This window comes from Eleutherodactylus coqui, chromosome 11 (genome assembly GCF_035609145.1).
Source record: "Eleutherodactylus coqui strain aEleCoq1 chromosome 11, aEleCoq1.hap1, whole genome shotgun sequence".
Lineage (NCBI taxonomy): Eukaryota > Metazoa > Chordata > Amphibia > Anura > Eleutherodactylidae > Eleutherodactylus > Eleutherodactylus coqui.
The window spans coordinates 84,337,814-84,355,184 of record NC_089847.1 but is presented as its reverse complement, the minus strand read 5'-3'; the positions used below and the strand labels follow the sequence as shown (position 1 = coordinate 84,355,184).

The window sequence follows — 17,371 nt, the reverse complement described above, 5'->3', positions numbered from 1 at the left end:
TCATACCAATTCAGCCACCACAAGGCTAAAGTCTGAACATTGTCCATATGTATAGCATCCCCCACTGTCCACCTCACCATACCGTGGCACATCTCCAGCCCCTTTACCTTCTGCATCACCCCATTATTTGTAGTATGTAGGCTCGTTGGAGCAGGACCCTCACCCCTACTGTCTCCATCAACTGATTACTACACGTAACTGTAGTTTTTGTAGTTTTTTACTTTTGTCTTTCTGTATCCCCCTGTTTTTGTAAGCACTGGAGAATATGTTTGCACTATACAGATAAAGATTATTATTATTTTCTCATTAATGGCATGTTAACAGCTGCTCATCCTTTTAGACCTATAGCACTACGTTGTCTTCTTACTGTGCTTCTGAGCTGAATTATTTCAGGTCTGAAACAAGAATGGAGCTTCATTTTCTCCTAACTTTACCTTCTATTAGGGAAATATGTAGGCCATGAAGGGTGTCCCATGCCTTGGACCCCTCTATATACCAGAACAGAGAGCTGCTCTACAAGCAGCTTTTGTCTAATTATCTCATAAATATTTCCTTCTTTTTATTCCTCCTGGGGTTATCTATGACTTTTGCTCAGTTCTGCACACAGGTTCAGCATCTCAAATATTGGTTTTAAAATGTTTCAGTCTAGGCAATAGTATAGTATCACTTAAATTGGTACTGGAAATCTGTATCTCCAAAACTCTATAAATGTTCAAACTATAAAAGCAGATTTTTTCTACGGATGTCAAGTTGATGCGGACAGTTTACCTCCACTGTAAATTTGTCCCCCTCTTCGATTTTCCTATTAATTCTCGCCACTTTCTTCAGGTCTTTGATTGCTTGTTCATATCTCCCACCTAGGACAAGCCATCGGCTAGACTCAGGGAGCCACCTGTGGTCCACAAACATCAGTAAAATCAATTAGAATCTCTTAAACAGCATTATGAAAAGTTACTATCTAGTAGTTCTGTACACAAATCACATGAGTACATAGAGAAAACCCTAGTGTCTAATATATTAATGGTAAAATTGCATATCTTTAATTAAAATACCTAAATAAGTAGAAAAGAATCTATGCAATCCTTATAATAGGTCATTCATAATTATGTTATGCAACAAAAATATCTTGCAAACTCTATATATATTGGGCTGTGGCAACAAACTGAAATAAAAAAAACATGGATTACCCTCAGAAGTATAGTTATTCACTAGTAGTATTAAATCAGATTAGCAAATAGTTTGCAAATGTTATTGCCCTACTGTAGGCAAATCATATCAAGATCATAAATGCTCAAAGTATATAGATCTGTAAGGGGGCTTCCTGCTTAAATAACACAAACTTTTGTGCTTGAACAAATAGTTCCTTTTATTGCTAGTATTGACATGACAATTCTGAGCGGCATCTAATAATATGCCTGAGGTTCTACCACAGATTGTTTGCACCAAAGTGGCTGTCAGCTTTTGCCCATCCCGTTGTGCTCTTGAGGGGGGTTTGGTTGGCTACTCCTGCCACAGCCTGCCTCGCCTATATGTTACTCAAAGGGATGCAACAGTCACTGGATCATGGATGCTGATTTATGATTCCATGAGTACCTACGGCTACAACACTACTACCTTTTGAGGGTGTCCATGTCTAGCATGCCTGTTGCGCAATCCTCTGCGCATACAAGAGTGTGGTATCTAGCCACTAGATGGCTAATTTAGTTCTAATTTAAGTCTTTGTTAAAAAGAGGTATTGTCTCTTTCATAAAGTTATTGTTCAGGTTAACAGCAATAGTAACAGTGGTACCAGTAGTGTATTTCAATTTCGGCATTTTGGGAGGACGCTCAAGACCTGAGGCTCGCAAAGGATCCATTGGCCATTGCTGCTCAGAGTGTCTATCAGAACACAACTGACCCACCTGAGAATACTTTGATGGGACCTGGCGCCAGCTTCATAATTTCTCCCTGTGACCGAAAGCCAGTGAGCTGACATTTGGGCTGGATGATTTACACATTCCTTGGCTGATGGAGCAAATCAAGCCTAGAGCTGACTGGCCAAACCTAAGCCACCTAGTGTTAGACTTGTTTTCTGTATTGTCCCCCAGATCATCAATAGACACCTACAGAATGGCCCTAAAAGGAATTAAGTCTGTGAACTTAACCAAACTGAGAGGAATGCCTGACATATTATTAAGGGTGTTATCAAGTGAAATTGCACTTCCTAGAAATACCTTCTAATACTGAAAACAGAAAAGATGACAAGATTATGAATGTTTTGGGATGTTCCAAGAACTCCTACTTTTAGCTGTAATTTGCATAAATCCCACTTGTTTTGTCGTTTGGTTTGTGGGATTGTTCTGCCAAAACTGAGACTGTTGGCAAGTATGGCCTTTAAGTATTCTTGGCATTCAGGACTCCAGTGAAGCTGATAAGTCCTGTTGGAGCTGTCACAGTGAACATAAACTTGAAAAAGTGTAAATTTGGAAAATGTATACATTACCATGAATATAGAAAGAAAATGAAGAAGGGAAGGGAAGCAGCCATCTGCAGCATACGCCAGTCATCAATTAGAAATGCCAAGCCCACCAACACCAGTTGACCAACTGTGTAACAGTACCCACTTGCTGTACTGGTGAAAGCCCGATTCTCTGTGGGAATCCATTCCACAACTATAGAGAGAGCATGCAGTTAACATTGGGATCATGTACAATGATATTGATCAAAGCCAATTACATACTGAAATTCCTATGATATCATTAAAGGAAGTCTATCAGTTGGTTTAAGTAGTAGCAGGAGTGAAATGTAGATGAGCTTGATGGTACCTTTAGTTTTTTTTTTATCATCAGATGCTCCTAAGGTAAATATCTCAGTTGCCCCATTTCCCACAGGGTATGCAAGTGTCAGCTATAACCGTCCAATGGGCAGTTCATGTTCAACAATGGTCCGGACTTTCTTCCCCTTCTTTGGTGTAAAAATGCCCCTCTGAGTCCTAATTGATGGTCTCCAGCTGCCTACACTGGAAACGTCATGCATTTCGCTTTGTGCCTACTTTGCAGTAGATTTGGTTCATGTATAGTGACTCTCCTGCGGCCATACCTATCATACATAATGTCATGTGCATGCGCCGTTTTCTTTGCAATACAGGCACAGGGTGTTTGAAATGCACGGTGTCTTCAGTGCAGGCATCAATCAAGATTTAGAAGGATTACAATCAACTGATAAACTTCCTCTAAAATGAAGCTCTATTACATAATAGAATTATCAGGAATTATTGGAATCATAGTGTCTACAGATAGGAACAGTCTGACAAGGGGCTCCTTCACACTGGAGTATTTTTCATATTTTGTGGGCCAAAACCAGAAGTGGCCCATACAGAAGTATAATGGAAAGATTTGCATTCCTTCTATATTTTGGACCAGGGTCTCCTAAAGGCTCATTCACACAGGCGTATTCAGTTTCAGTCCAAGAAATACGGAGCAATACTATGTGTATTCCCTGCGTATTGCGTTTCTTTGCACACATATTAATTGTTTTTAATATCCACAAAAAAACGCAAGAAGACCCCATTGTTTTCATGTAGCCCTTCCCCCTGTTACTATGAAAACATCCTTGTCTCCTTGTTACTAAGGAAGCTCTGTACCTAACGACAGAGAGTGGATTGCAAAGAAGCTCAAAGGGAGACCCCTAGTGGCAGCCACTTTAAACATGATTTACAGTGGTAAAGCAACAACATTTTTAATGCTAGTATATTACACTATGGTGCAGAGTTTTAATAGCCCAAAAAGGATAAAAAAACTAGTTCTTATGCAACTATGCTACGTATCGGCGAGCGTAGTTGTGCATGTGGCTGTATGAAACCACCCTAAAATTCACACCAATTGGTGTGGATTTAGTGTGGATTTTCCACTGTGGAAAATTGACAGCAAATCCACTATCTGTGAACATGCCCTAAATGTAGTAGATTCTCCATTTGTACATTCAGGCAGAAAATTTGCAGCATAGCCTAATGCTTCCGAACAGCACATTCCACACAGCATCTACATCATATCAAAGATTATCGCCCCTCCTAATCTCCATTTCATAAAATGCTTCCCTATATGAACTCTTTGAATGTAATAGCAGGGTTGTATAGCTGAAGTGTGTGTGTATATATATATATATATATATATATATATATATATATATATATATATATATATTACACATACTGTGGGAGTGGGGGGGTTAGCAGGAATTAGATAAAAGCCAGTATCTGTCACACTCCAAGGGAAGAAGTGATAGCTCACTGGAGCTGAAAGGGTTGCTAGCCCGAGATCCTGTGTGGATCTGTTTGGGCCTGTCACCCAGTCTGACAGAGGAGGACGCCCTCCAGATGCCCCAGGTGGGGTTGGTGACGTGACCTAGTGGGTTGTGAACCCAGTATTATATAGGGACTATGTTGTATGCTGTACAAGTTTTGTTGCTGTTTGCTGTGGAATAAATGCTGGTAGGTGCTAGTTTTTCAAAGAAAGTCAAGTCTACAGGAGCCTGCTTACACGTGAGTTGCGCCATTTCCTGGATGGAGAGGCCAGCGAAGCACAGGCAAGAAACCTCCTTGCCACAATACATATATATATATATTTTTTTTTATTTTATTTTTTTTAACATTTGCTAGAAATTGAAGGCATGCACGCTATAATTGATAAGCATTTTTTTCATCCATTCATAATTCATTGAATTATTAATTCATTTATTTTTCCATTTATTGAATCTTGGCATGTTGGATTTTATACTTGCTCAGAGAGTAGGAATTCAGAATAATCCCAGAGAGAGCTGTCCCGGTCAGGAAACGAAAGACACAGTACACAATGTAGTTAGGAGCAAAAGATGCACATATTCCAGTCACAAACATCTGAAACTGTGACCAAATATGCAACGGTCTGCGCCCAAACCTTGGATAACAAATGAGGATAGCAATAATTATGTTGTTTCTGAGGCTGCAAGATTTTGAATCATATAGAAGATCAGCTGCACACATAGCAGTCAATTAGGATTACAGTGTTTGTCCAGGATTAGAAAAAACATGGCTTCTTGCTTCCAAAAACAGTGCCACACCTGTCCACCTGTTATATGTGGTATCACAGCAATGAATGGCTGAGCGCTGCCTCTGATTGGTAGCAGCACTCAGCCAATCAGAGGCAGCGTTTCCAGGAAGCGGGGATTTTTAAATCCCCAGCCAAAAGAAAATGCTGAAGAACACTTCTGGGGAGCCAGAGAGAAGAAGCGCAGGGGCCCCAACAGCGATGCTAGGTGATGTATTCTTATTTTTTTCATTTAGCTAGAACTTATTTTTAGGGAAGGGCTTATATTTCAAGCCCTTCCCTAAAAACCACTGCGGGGATTGCCTGCATCCCATTGTTTTCAATGGGGTGGCAGCAGCACCATCCCCGTTGAAAGCAATGGGAGAACATTGCGATCCTCTGCCATAGCTATGGCAGGGAATTCTTTCGTCCCCTCAGGGAGTCCCACCATCACTGAACACTGTGACAGGGCTGTCACAGTGTTCGGTGATGAAGTGACCTTCGTGGAGCTGCTCCAGTAGCATGGAACGTTGGTCACGCACATTTTGCACAACAGAAAAGGAAAAATGCTCTGGTCCTGGAATTTGTGACATACAAAAAATATTCTTATAAAACAAAAAATGTTGATATTGTGCAAAAGTAGTAATAAAACTAATATAAATTTGGTTTTGTAGTAATTGTAATGACCTGTGAAATAGAGTTAACATAATATTCCTATCATATTGTGAATGACTTAAAATCAATGCTAAATAAAAGGTTAAATTGATTTTTCCCGTTGTTCTGCAACAAAAAAGTTATTCAGTACATTATATGCGCCTGAAATTGGTTCCCTTAAAGAATAATAAAACATGCTCCGCAAAATACAAGGTGTCATACAGCTATATTGACGAAAAAATTAAAATGTTTTGTCTGCCGAAACAGAAAGGGGAAAACGATTTACTGGTTCTTAAGGCTAAAATTAGTTATATCACTAAGCGCTTAAAAATGGACTGAATTCCGCAACAAATATTTTTACACAAGATAAAAAAAATAGGAGTAACTGCTATTGAGGCCCTTGCTCACTGCTTATTGCCATTATTATAATAGATTTGCTTGTTGATTTTGTCTCAGCAGAGGAAAAAGTCATGATTATAGATACATAGAAAGAAGAAGGCCAGAAGGACCACAATCTCAGAAGGGAAGCATTTTCACTACCTTGACCACCGATGGAAATGCTTATTACAAATGGTGTAATTCATAAATAAGGGCTCACATAATAGCCTGTTTCCTTATGCCAAAACTAACTGATTAAAAGCCAAACAAATCTTTTTTTTTTCTAGTACAATTTTAACATTTCACGTTCCACTGGTGTACATTGAAAACGTCACTATTTCATCTATTTTCCAGTTCCAAGTTGTCTGCTTTCTGTGCTGCAGATTACTAGACAAATATTATCTAAAGTATCTTTTATGTGGTTTGAACTTTTGTATTTCCTGATAGCTCGGTTGATTATGTGGGCATTTTATGAATAAATAATCATAATGTTGAGAACGGCTCCAGTGTGAAACTACACTGTCTCTCCAGTCTTACAATCATCCAAGGGCGGAAGTAAAGTCCCATAGAAGGGCCATATTAAAATAATTTAAAAAAAATATGTGTAATATAAAAATGTAAAAAGCTTATTTCTACTGCACATTAAAAGTTCATTTTCTGCAATATCTTCCATTTTAGAGAAAGTAATATTTATTTTAAAATATATTGCTGAAGCGACATGTAGCACCAAACGAGTGGAAAGCAAAGGATTAACTTTTAGTGAAGTAAATCTTACTTGTCTGATAGTCCCCCAAATATAATGGATCCAACCAGCACTCCTGCCATGTAAATGGATTGAGCAAGCTGCCTCAGTCTCTTCCGACTACAGACCAAATCCCACTGTAAGAAATAGAAGGATGTAAAGGCATGAAATTTTGCTTCCAGCTCTGTCCTTTCTCCCTAGAAAGACCCTCATCACTTTCAGTTTCTCCTTTTATTCACTGGTAAGGAATGGTATTTCTCAAAAGCAGTATTCTACAGAGCTATTAATAGGCTAAATTATAAGCAGAGATAACTAATTTGGTATGTCTGATTTGCATAACTCACTTTGATAACTTCCAATCACATGAATTTACAAAATGCATTCTAATTCATAAAGTCAACCTCTATCCATCCATATGCCTTATTAGGGTCTTTGCTCAGAACACCCTTTATAAGTCTGAAGTAGCTTTTAAGAATTGCCCCTGGGAGACCTGGCCTGCCCATGAAAAGAAAACGTAATTAATTTGATAATTAAAAATACACTTTAACATAGTAACAGAGTATGTAAGACCGAAAAAAGACATATGTCCATCCAGTTCAGCCTATTATCCCCCCCCCCCCAATGTTGATCCAGAGGAAGGCAAAAAAAAACCAATGAGGTAGAAGCCAATTTTCCCCATTTGAGGCAAAGAATTCCTTTCTGACTCCAATCTGGCAATCGGCATAATTCCCGGATCAACAACCCTCTTAAAGTTATTCACAATTATAACATAATATTGTATCGCTCAAGAAAGGTATCCAGGCCCCTCTTGTACTCTTCTAGTGAGTTCGCCATGACAACATCCTCAGACAGAGAGTTGCAAAGTCTCACTGCCCTTACAGTAAAGAACCCACTTCTATGTTGGTGTAGAAATCTTCTTTCCTCTAGATGTAGAGAATGTCTCCTTGTTAGTCACAGTCCTGGGTATAAATAGATGATTGCAGAGATCTCTGTATTGACTCCTGATATATTTATGCATAGTTATTACATCACCCATTAGCCGTATTTTTTCTAAACTAAATAATCCCAGTTTTGATAGCCTCTCTGGGTATTGTAGTTCGCCCATTCCATTTATTACTTTAGTTGCCCGCCTTTGTACCTGCTCAAGCTCTGATATGTCCTTCCTGAGTACCTGAGAACAATGCTTTTGTCATGTGCCCCTAGACCTCTTTTTATTTTTTATAACTCTTTTTATTAGGTTTTTTTAATAGTACAAAGTACAAATTACAATAACCAAAAACCATAGACATTTCACAGCATATCGAAGAAAGGCATGTGACAATCCGTATCACTTTCTTGTATAAAGGCTTGATAAAGGCTTCGTAGAAGGCCGAAACGCGTTGTATACATTTTAATAAATCTACTGGAAATTTTGAAAACATCTCCCCAATCTGATTTACTACACACCTTCTGGGATTAAGGGGTGCCGTGGATCAGGCACCCCTACGAAGTAAGTCATCATTTATCTTTTTCCATATTGCTGGAGTGCCAGGAGGTCTTTTTTCCTGTTGTTTAGTATCTCCACTTTCTTGTATAGTCATACAATTCTCCATCACTGTATCAAGCCAACTAGGACAAGTGCATTGCATTAGACTATACAGACTGGTAGGTGGACGTAGTTTATATCATGTCACTCCCGTTACTGTCCCATGCCGCCATGAAATATTCATAAACATAAACCAACTAACTAACCTTATGGGCACTAAGGCCACTCTACCACTCTCTGCACTCGATATTGCACATAAATATATTGCGCTGTGGAATAAGTTGGCGCTATACAAATAAAGATTATTATTATTATTACAACCTCCATTAAGCCCTCTCTCCATGTTCGTATATTTTCTTCTCTCCTCTCTTAGTCTATTCTTAATTTACCCAACTGGTTTGCGTCATGCAGTTTAAGGTACTATGAGGTATCTGTTACGGTATTCTACCCTTGACACGCCAGCCCGGGTGCCCTAGATCTCACCCACAACCCCTGTCTCTGCCTACTTGCCTCCACTCCTGGCTAACCCCAGGCGAACAACTGGGTGGCGGTCCCTACTCTCACTAGGGACCAATGGAAAGGGTAGAATACCGACAGAAAAGGCAAATGTAAAAACCAACATGAACAATACTAAGCAGAACTGAGGCAGATGGAAAAACCTGGCAAATCAAGTTCATAAGCAAGCGGATTTACTACACGCGTGATGACAAAGGGACCCACGTAACGCGGCGCCAGTTTTAAAGACGGAACCTTCAATTCGAGATTTCTAGAAGACAAATATACCTTCTGTCGCATCCTGTAAGGTTCAGATACTGACAGACTCCTCCCAATACGCAACTACATACGAGCCCCCGTTGCTTTCAGGTTCTTCTGTACTTCTTTCCATACCCCCTGCAGCGCATCTGTGGTGACATCAGCTGCTGGGCAGGCAGACAGAGTAGAAATAGCTGTAAGGAAGTGAGGATGCTGACCTTATACGCAAAGGAATGGAGATACCCCAGTGGAAGAACAAGTACGGTTGTTTAGCGCAAACTCTGCCAACGGCAGGAATTCTGCCCACTGATGAGCCTTTTCTCTAGCAAACAACCATAAATATTGCACTAAATCCTGGTTCTTCCGCTTAGTCTGATCATTAGACTGCGGGTGGAATGCTGACGAGAAGGAAAGCGACGTTCCCAGGTTTCTACAGAAGGCTCGCCAAAATTGCGCAATAAACTGAACACCGCGATCAGATACAATGTTCTCGGTAACCCCATGTAGACGAATGATTTCTTTTACAAAAATCTTGGAAAATTCTATCGCAGAAGGTAGCTTCGTTAACGCCACAAAATGTGCCATTTTTGAGAAACAGTCTACAACAACTAGTATAGTGGTGAACTTCTGAGACTCAGGTAGATCGGTAATAAATCTACCAATAAATGCAATCACGGACGAAAAGGCACCGGTAACGGTCCGAGAGGCCCCTCCGGACGCCGACTTTTACTGCGTGCACAGACAGAGCATCCCTTTACAAAGTTGCGGATCTCCCGAGACATGACTGGCCACCAGTAGTGTCTAGTACAAAGATCCAGAGTCCCCTGAACCCCTGGATGGCCTGCGAGAACAGATGAGTGAGACTCTTCTCTGACACAAACCATCTGCCCTCCGGTACCCCCGAGGGAGCGTCCTGCTGACAATTTTGTAGATGAGGAACGAGATCAGATTCTACAGCTGCCACCACCACCCCAGGTGCCAAGATATTCTTGGGAGCGACTGTCTCACTTTCCGGCGAACTGAAACTCCGTGAGAGAGCGTTTGCCTTCACGTTCTTTTCCCCTGGAATCTATGTAATAACGAGGTTAAACCTGGAAAAAAAACAATGCCCACCTGGCCTGATGAGCTGTGAGTCTCTTAGCATTGGTGAGATATACCAGTTTTTTATGATCAGTATACATGGTAATGGGATGCCTTACCCCCTCAAGATGGTGACGCCACTCTTCTAGAGACCATTTAATCGCCAGTAACTCACGATTATCCACGTCGTAGTTACGTTCCGCCGAACTGAACTTCCGCGCGAAGAATGCACACGGACTATACCCAGGTCTCCCGCTGACTTCCTGAGACAATACAGCTCCCGCCCCCACCTCAGACGCATCGACCTCAATGAAGAACGGTCGCCGTGCGTCAGGCTGTACTAGCAACGGGGCAGCAGTAAACGCCCTTTTGAGATGACTAAAATCCTCTAGGGCCTCTGGCGACCATCTTACCAAGTCGGCACCCTTCTTGGTAAGATCAGTCAGGGGTTGAGCAATAACAGAATAATTCTTAATGAATTTACGGTAGAAATTTGCGAAACCTTAAAACCGCTGGAGAGCTTTCAGGTTAACTGGTCTGACCCATTGGGAGATTGCTGCCACTTTATCAGACTCCATTTGAATCTCTGTGGATGAAATCACATAGCCAAGGAAAGACACTTGTTTAGTACCCAAAATGCATTTCTCCAACTTGACAAAAAGTTGGTACTCACGCAAATGGGTCAGAACCAGCCTCAGGTGCCGCACATGTGAATCCCAGTCTGGGGAGTACACCAGAATGTCATCGAGATATATGACCAAAAATACCCCCAGGAAGTCGTGGAAGACCGCGTTCATAAATCCCTGGAACACAGCGGGGACATTACAAAGTCCAAAGGGCATGACTAGACATTCAAAATGTCCGAACAAGGTGTTAAATGCAGTCTTCCACTTATCTCCCTTTTGGATGCAAATTAAATTGTAAGCCCCCATTAAGTCAGATTTGGAAAACCAGTGGGCCCCTACCACCTGATTCAATAAATCAGGAATCAGGGGCAAGGAGCACTGGTTCTTCACTGTAATTTTATTCAAAGCCGATAATCCATACAAGGCCTCAATGTCCCATCCTTCTTCTCTACAGAGAAGAGACCTGCCCTGACAGGGGAACTGGACGGCCTGATATGTCGATCGGATCCATGAGGGGAGGTGAAAATACTCACCTCTGTCCTCCCCGATGTCCCGGGACTCGAAGTACCCGTCTGCGCATGGATGCCCGATGTCAATCATCAGGCGCGTGCACAGAGGGGCTCGAGCCCCTGGAAACTTAAAATCCCTCTGCTCCTGGCTGCCATGTGTAGCCAGGAGCAGAGGGATGTCACTGGCGACATGATCACTGTCATCCAATGGATGACAGTGATCATGTAAAGTAAAAAAAAAGTGTAAAAAGTAAAAAAAAAAGTTTAAAAAAGTTTAAAAAGCTTGCGTTGCATTTCCCCCCACGGATCATATCTGTGAGGGAGGATGAAATGATGTACCTAAGGCCCGCGGATTTATCCAAAATGGCAGGCGCATGCGCAAAAGCTGTGGTAATTTAAAATCTCCCTGCTCCTGGCTACAAAACTTAGCCGAGAGCCTGGAGATTTCACGGGGGGCCGCGGTGAGCGGTTCCTGATCACGTGTTCGCCGTTATCCAACGGATAATGGCGATCCCGTAAAAGTAAAAAAAGGTGAAGGTTCATCTCACCAATGCGATCGGTGAGAGGAGATGAAACTTTTTACTGGAGGCCTCCGTATTTGCACACCGACGCGATCCTCCTCCGTGAACTTTCCCTGATTCTGCACATGTGACCGCTGGCAAAACACCGGATACATGCGCAGAAGTTGGGGAGCCCAGGTAATTTAAAATCTCCCTACTCCCAGCGACCAACGGTCACCGAGAGCCTGGAGCAGTGACCTTGTTGAGCGATCACCGGTCACGTGATAAAAAGGTAGCGATCTACCTTTGGCCGGTCTCACATGACCGGACAGGAATTACGGATTCCGCATGCATCTGATCCGCGCTAATACGCAAATCAATCGCATTGGATTACACAATTCTGCTCACATTAGCGTGTCGGAATTGCGTAATCCAGTCGCAGAAAAGAGAACGCAGCAGGTTCTATTTTACCGTGGATATCCGCAACATAGAGCCCATTGTGCTCCATGGTCGTGGATATACCCGCAGTCCATATGCAACTACCTTGTATATGGGCTGCGGGTACCCGCGTCATCGCTAAGCGACAGTGCGGGAAATACAAACAACAAAAAAAAATATACTGCGCATGACCGCCTGTGTGAGTAGGCAGTTATGCGCAGTACATTACGCGGCCGTACGCAGGGTCACAGCCGGGCTCACAGCTGGGATCCGCTGCAGGCCTCCGCAAGCGGATTCCGCCTACGGCTGCATGAGCCCGGCGTTATTCAGACCACTACCTGTAATCTGTAATTTACAAGAAGCCCCGGGAACGTTCGCCTTCATGCAGTTCCAGGAGCAGCTTGTTGAGCGCATTCTGGGTGAGACCGCCGCACCTCAGCAAGCTTACGAAGACTCACAGAGCGCCACTTTTTACACCCCATACCCGCCACTGAGGTCACGAAATACCCCCCAAAAAGCATGAGAGGAGGGGGGATACCCGGTTTTATTGCCCCATGTACCCATCCCAACCAGCCTCCGTAATTACCCCTGTCTTCGGAAATACCACACAGTTCACATTATTACTTTTATCTAAGATTTGGGGAACGCCAAAAAGGGCGCGTGGGGCAGGGGGGGGGGAAATTTTTTAAGGTGTCAATTTTTATTACGTACAAGTGGGCAATGGGGCCTGGAATTTATTTAGTTGTACCCTGCAATCCAACTGGTGTTCCCTCCATTATAGGCCTTGCCATGTGTCCTGTAAGTAGATTAGGGCCACAATGGGTATGTCTTTGAACACGGGACAAACGGGGAGATCCATTTTGGGGTGAACGTCTTCATTCCTATGTACACTGTACAAAAAAAACTGTTTTTAAATTGACAAAATTGCCAAAAAAATGAAAATCTTAATTTTTTCCTTCTGCTTTGCTTAGGTTTATTTAAATACTGGGGGATCAAAATAAGCAGTACACCCCTAGATGAATTTGTTAAGGGGTCTAGTTTTTAAAAAGGGGTCATTTGTGGGTGTTTTTTATCATTTTGGACGCTCAATGGCTCTATAAGTGGGCAATGGGGCCTGGAATTTATTCCGTTGTACCCTGAAATCCAACGAGTGTTCCTTCCATTATAGGCCTAGCCATGTGTCCTTTAAGTAGATTAGGGCCACTAAGGGTATGGTTCTGAACACGGGAAAACAGGGGTATCCATTTTGGGGTGAAATCTTCATTCCTATGTGTGCTGTACAAAAAAAACAGGTTTTAAATTGATACAACTGCCAAAAAAATCAAAATTGTAATTTTTTTCCTACTGCTTTGCTTAGATTTATTCAAAAATTGTAGTGTAAAAATACACAGTACACCCCTAGATAAATTCGTTAGGGGGTCTAGTTTTCAAAATGGGGTCATTTGTGGGGGTTCTCTGTCGTTTTCGCCGTTCAAGGGCTCTACAAGTGGGCAATGGGGCCTAAATCACCTTCATGCTAAATTTCTGTTCTGAAAGCCACCGACTACTCCTTTCATTTTGGGCCCCGTTGTGCATGCAGACATAAGATTAGGGCCACAATGGGTATGTCTCTGAACACGGGAGAAACAGGGGTATCCATTTTGGGGTGCAAGGCTTTATTCATGTGTGTGCTGTACAAAAAAAGCTGTTTTTAAAATGACAAAATTGACAAAAAAACGAAAATCACAATTTTTTCCTTTTGCTTTGCTTAAATTCATTCAAAAACTGTGGGGTCAAAATGGGCAGTCCACCCCTAGATAAATTCGTTAAGGGGTCTAGTTTTAAAAATGGGGTCATTTGTGGGGGTTCTCTTTGGTTTTGGCCGCTCAAGAGCTCTACAAAAGTGCTATGGGGCCTAAAACGCCTTCAAGCTAAATTTATGTTCTGAAAGACACCGACTACTCCTTTCATTTTGAGCCCCTTTGTGCATCCAGACATAAGATTATTGCCACAATGGGTATGTTTCTGAACACGGGAGAAACAGGGGTATCCATTTTGGGGCGTAAATCCTCATTTTCATGGGCACTATAGGAAAAAAATATGTCTTTAAAATGACATATTTGCAAAAATATGACATTTTATTTTTTCTCCTCTAAAATAAAATAAATTAATGAAAAAAACTGGTGGGGTCAAAATACTCATGACCCCCTCTCAGTGAATACATTAAGGGGTGTAGTTTTTAAAATGGGGTCATTTGTGGGGGTATCTATTATTCTGACACTCATGAGCCTTTGCAAACTTGGCTTGGTGCAGGAAAACAAAGTGCTCCTCAAAATGCTGAAAAGTAATGTTAAATTTGTACGTCATCTAAATGGTTAAAAAAACAAAAAAAGTTTTTCAAGTGTGCATTCAGAATAAAGTAAACAGATGGAAATATATATCTTATCAAAAAATTTGTACAGTATGTTTGAACATATTTGAGATATTACGGTTGAAAATGTGAAAAAATGACAATTTTTTCAAAATTTTTCCAATATTGGTACTTTTAATAAATATACACAAACTATATCGGTTTTTTTTTACTACCTAATTGAAGTACAACATGTGGTGAAAAAACAATGTCAGAATCACTTGGATATGTAAGCCTTTATGGAGTTATGCTACGTTGAACGACGCATGTCAGATTTCCAAAATTTGGCTCCGTCACTAAGGCTCAAACAGGCTTCGTCACTAGGGGGTTAATCAGACTTTACATTGCAGTGTTATTTGTAGGTTTTTATGGTTGTTTATGTCTAGTACTGTGTTTTTGCTACATTTATAACTATGAAATATATTGTATCTGCATTATTTTAAACTATAACTTGCAGCCTGTTCTTAGCCTTTAAAAATAAGGAAAGGTCTGTCAAATTGTTTTGCCAAAAGGCCTGGCCAAAAGTTTATCCAGCATTGCATGCATAAGTACAATGATAAGTTGTTTCTTAAAATAGGCCATTAATATGAGATCAGTGGAGGGTCTGACTCCCAGCACCTCCACGGATCAGCTGTTTGAAGAAGCCATGTCACTCGGACCAGTGCTGCACTCTCTTCATGGTGTACCAGACACAGCTCCATCATTCTGTACATTTGACGGATAGGTCATTAATATTAAAGTACCGGAAAATGCCATTAGCCTGTCATCATAATTCTAGTGCACTCTGGAAGATGTAAATGTCCAGAATGTTCTTTACGTAGCAGCCTGCTTCCATTTTAACCATCATACCTCCTGAATGCTTTATATCTGACCTGTGTGGGTAGTTTTTCAACAGTCCTGTGCCATTATCAGTTTATCCAGTGAACTTACAAAGTACTACTGTGGATGGATACTGGCATGGAAAACAAAGATGAAGAGATATATACAGGAGAATGATTGATTTAGGGATTGCCATTGCCCTGTAAAAAGCCATGCAAATGAGTGAAGGAATATTTCACCACAGAGTCACCTATTGGAAGGTAGGTACCTGATGATAAATATCCAACTCTTTAACAGGCCTTGCAACAAACTAGAATATCCATATTCTGCTTTGGCTTACTTCCCTAGTCATGTTGCAAGGCCTGTTAAAAGGTTAGATATTCACTCGTAAGGTACCTACCTTCTGATAGGTGACTCTATGGTGGAATATTCCATCACTCATTTAGGGCTCTTTCACGCGAGAGTATGCTTTTGTGCATTCGCACGTTTCTACCAATCCCCGCCGGCTGAAAGATCTTCAGTACAGAGCCAGGATGACACGCAGCAAGACCTGCCGGACCCCGACAGTGACGGAGAGGTGAGCATATTTTTTTTTTCATTTTTTACAAAAGCTAGGGATGATTTTCAGGGAAGGGCTTATATTTCAAGCCCTTCCCCAAAAATCACTGCTAGCGCGTCCTGTATCCCATTCAATCATATCTCCTAAACTATACTAAATATTTTTAAAAACATTACACTCCCAAGTTCAGAAAGAGTCATAGATTTTAAATTACTAAAAAAAATGACATTTTTTAACCCATAAATAACTAAAAAATAGCTCACTTAAGTGGTTAAAGTGTCCAAATACACTTAATACATGCCTAATCATGTCAGCAATCTAATGGGGTATGGGGTCCTCCTTACTCTTCCCTGTTAGTAGTTGTGGGGGTGGGGGTGGGGGTAGGAGACATCAAGCATGTAGGATTTCAGCATTAGTTTTCACAGGAGACAAGCCATCGCCAGAGGTGTTTAGCATCAGGTTGTTTCCCTCTCCCTATTGATAAAGCATGCATGCTCAGCTGAGCCAGTCATTTCTAGCACTTCTTAATGTGATACGTGCACCTCAAATGTGATAAGTCACTCTTACTTTCATGGCTACTGAGCAAGACATTATTACCTGAGGGGGCCAGGTTACTCTTATTCCACCCCTTCTGCCACTAAACAGGGTAAATCACAAGTAGGTCTTGTTGTAAGATAAAACGTTGAACAAAGGTTAGGAGGGAAAATGTAAAGAATTGATGCAGGCTGAAATATAGAGGATCAATGACAAAGAATTCTCACCTGGTTTATAATCGTTGAAGAAAATTCGCTGTCATCATACATGTAGCCATCAGCACACATCTCAGTCTCTAAGTCGCTAGTATTGCTTGCAACACTATAATTAAGTGAATTGAGATGAGGCCTCGTATATCTTAGGCAGCTAGAGAGTTTCCCATTAGGCTCCAATGGAATATGAGCATGTAGCCAAAGTCCGGTAAAATTACCTTCCTCCCGAGATTCATTAAGTTTACATCGATACTTTGGAATAGCGGCGGTGAAGTTCTGCATCAGATTGTGACTAGCCAACATGAAAACTGGCAGATTCAGCAGAATGACATGTATGATTTGAAATCGTCCCATGCCACCTATTCTCTCCAAAATGTCTTGAAATGCCATGATGGATCACACAGTTTCTAATCTCCACATAAGCAGCTAAGAACATTGAAGCTTTGATGCAAACAGCATGACCATTTACAATGTTAGTGGATGGCACAGAGAAACTAGACTGCGGCACTATATAAGAGCGTAATGTAGGCGTGAAGAATCCTGACCTACTAACTGTGTGTTAAACATTTACTGATATATAGAGACATTAACTTGTGGAGAAAATTAGAAAT

General features: G+C 41.3%; 1 protein-coding gene across 1 annotated transcript in view; it reads right to left on the bottom strand.

Annotated features, from left to right (window-relative positions):
* LOC136581734 (solute carrier family 22 member 6-B-like) overlaps nt 1–17,150 on the bottom strand; it is a 29,258-nt gene extending 12,108 nt beyond the window's left edge. Inside the window, exons 1-5 of the mRNA XM_066582358.1 lie at nt 16,776–17,150; nt 6,850–6,953; nt 4,759–4,913; nt 2,483–2,651; nt 769–892 (exon numbers count right to left, since the gene is read on the bottom strand). Coding sequence (XP_066438455.1) covers nt 769–892; nt 2,483–2,651; nt 4,759–4,913; nt 6,850–6,953; nt 16,776–17,150 — 927 coding nt within the window. The remainder of the gene's footprint in view (nt 1–768; nt 893–2,482; nt 2,652–4,758; nt 4,914–6,849; nt 6,954–16,775) is intronic.
* Nucleotides 17,151–17,371: the final 221 nt, after the last annotated feature.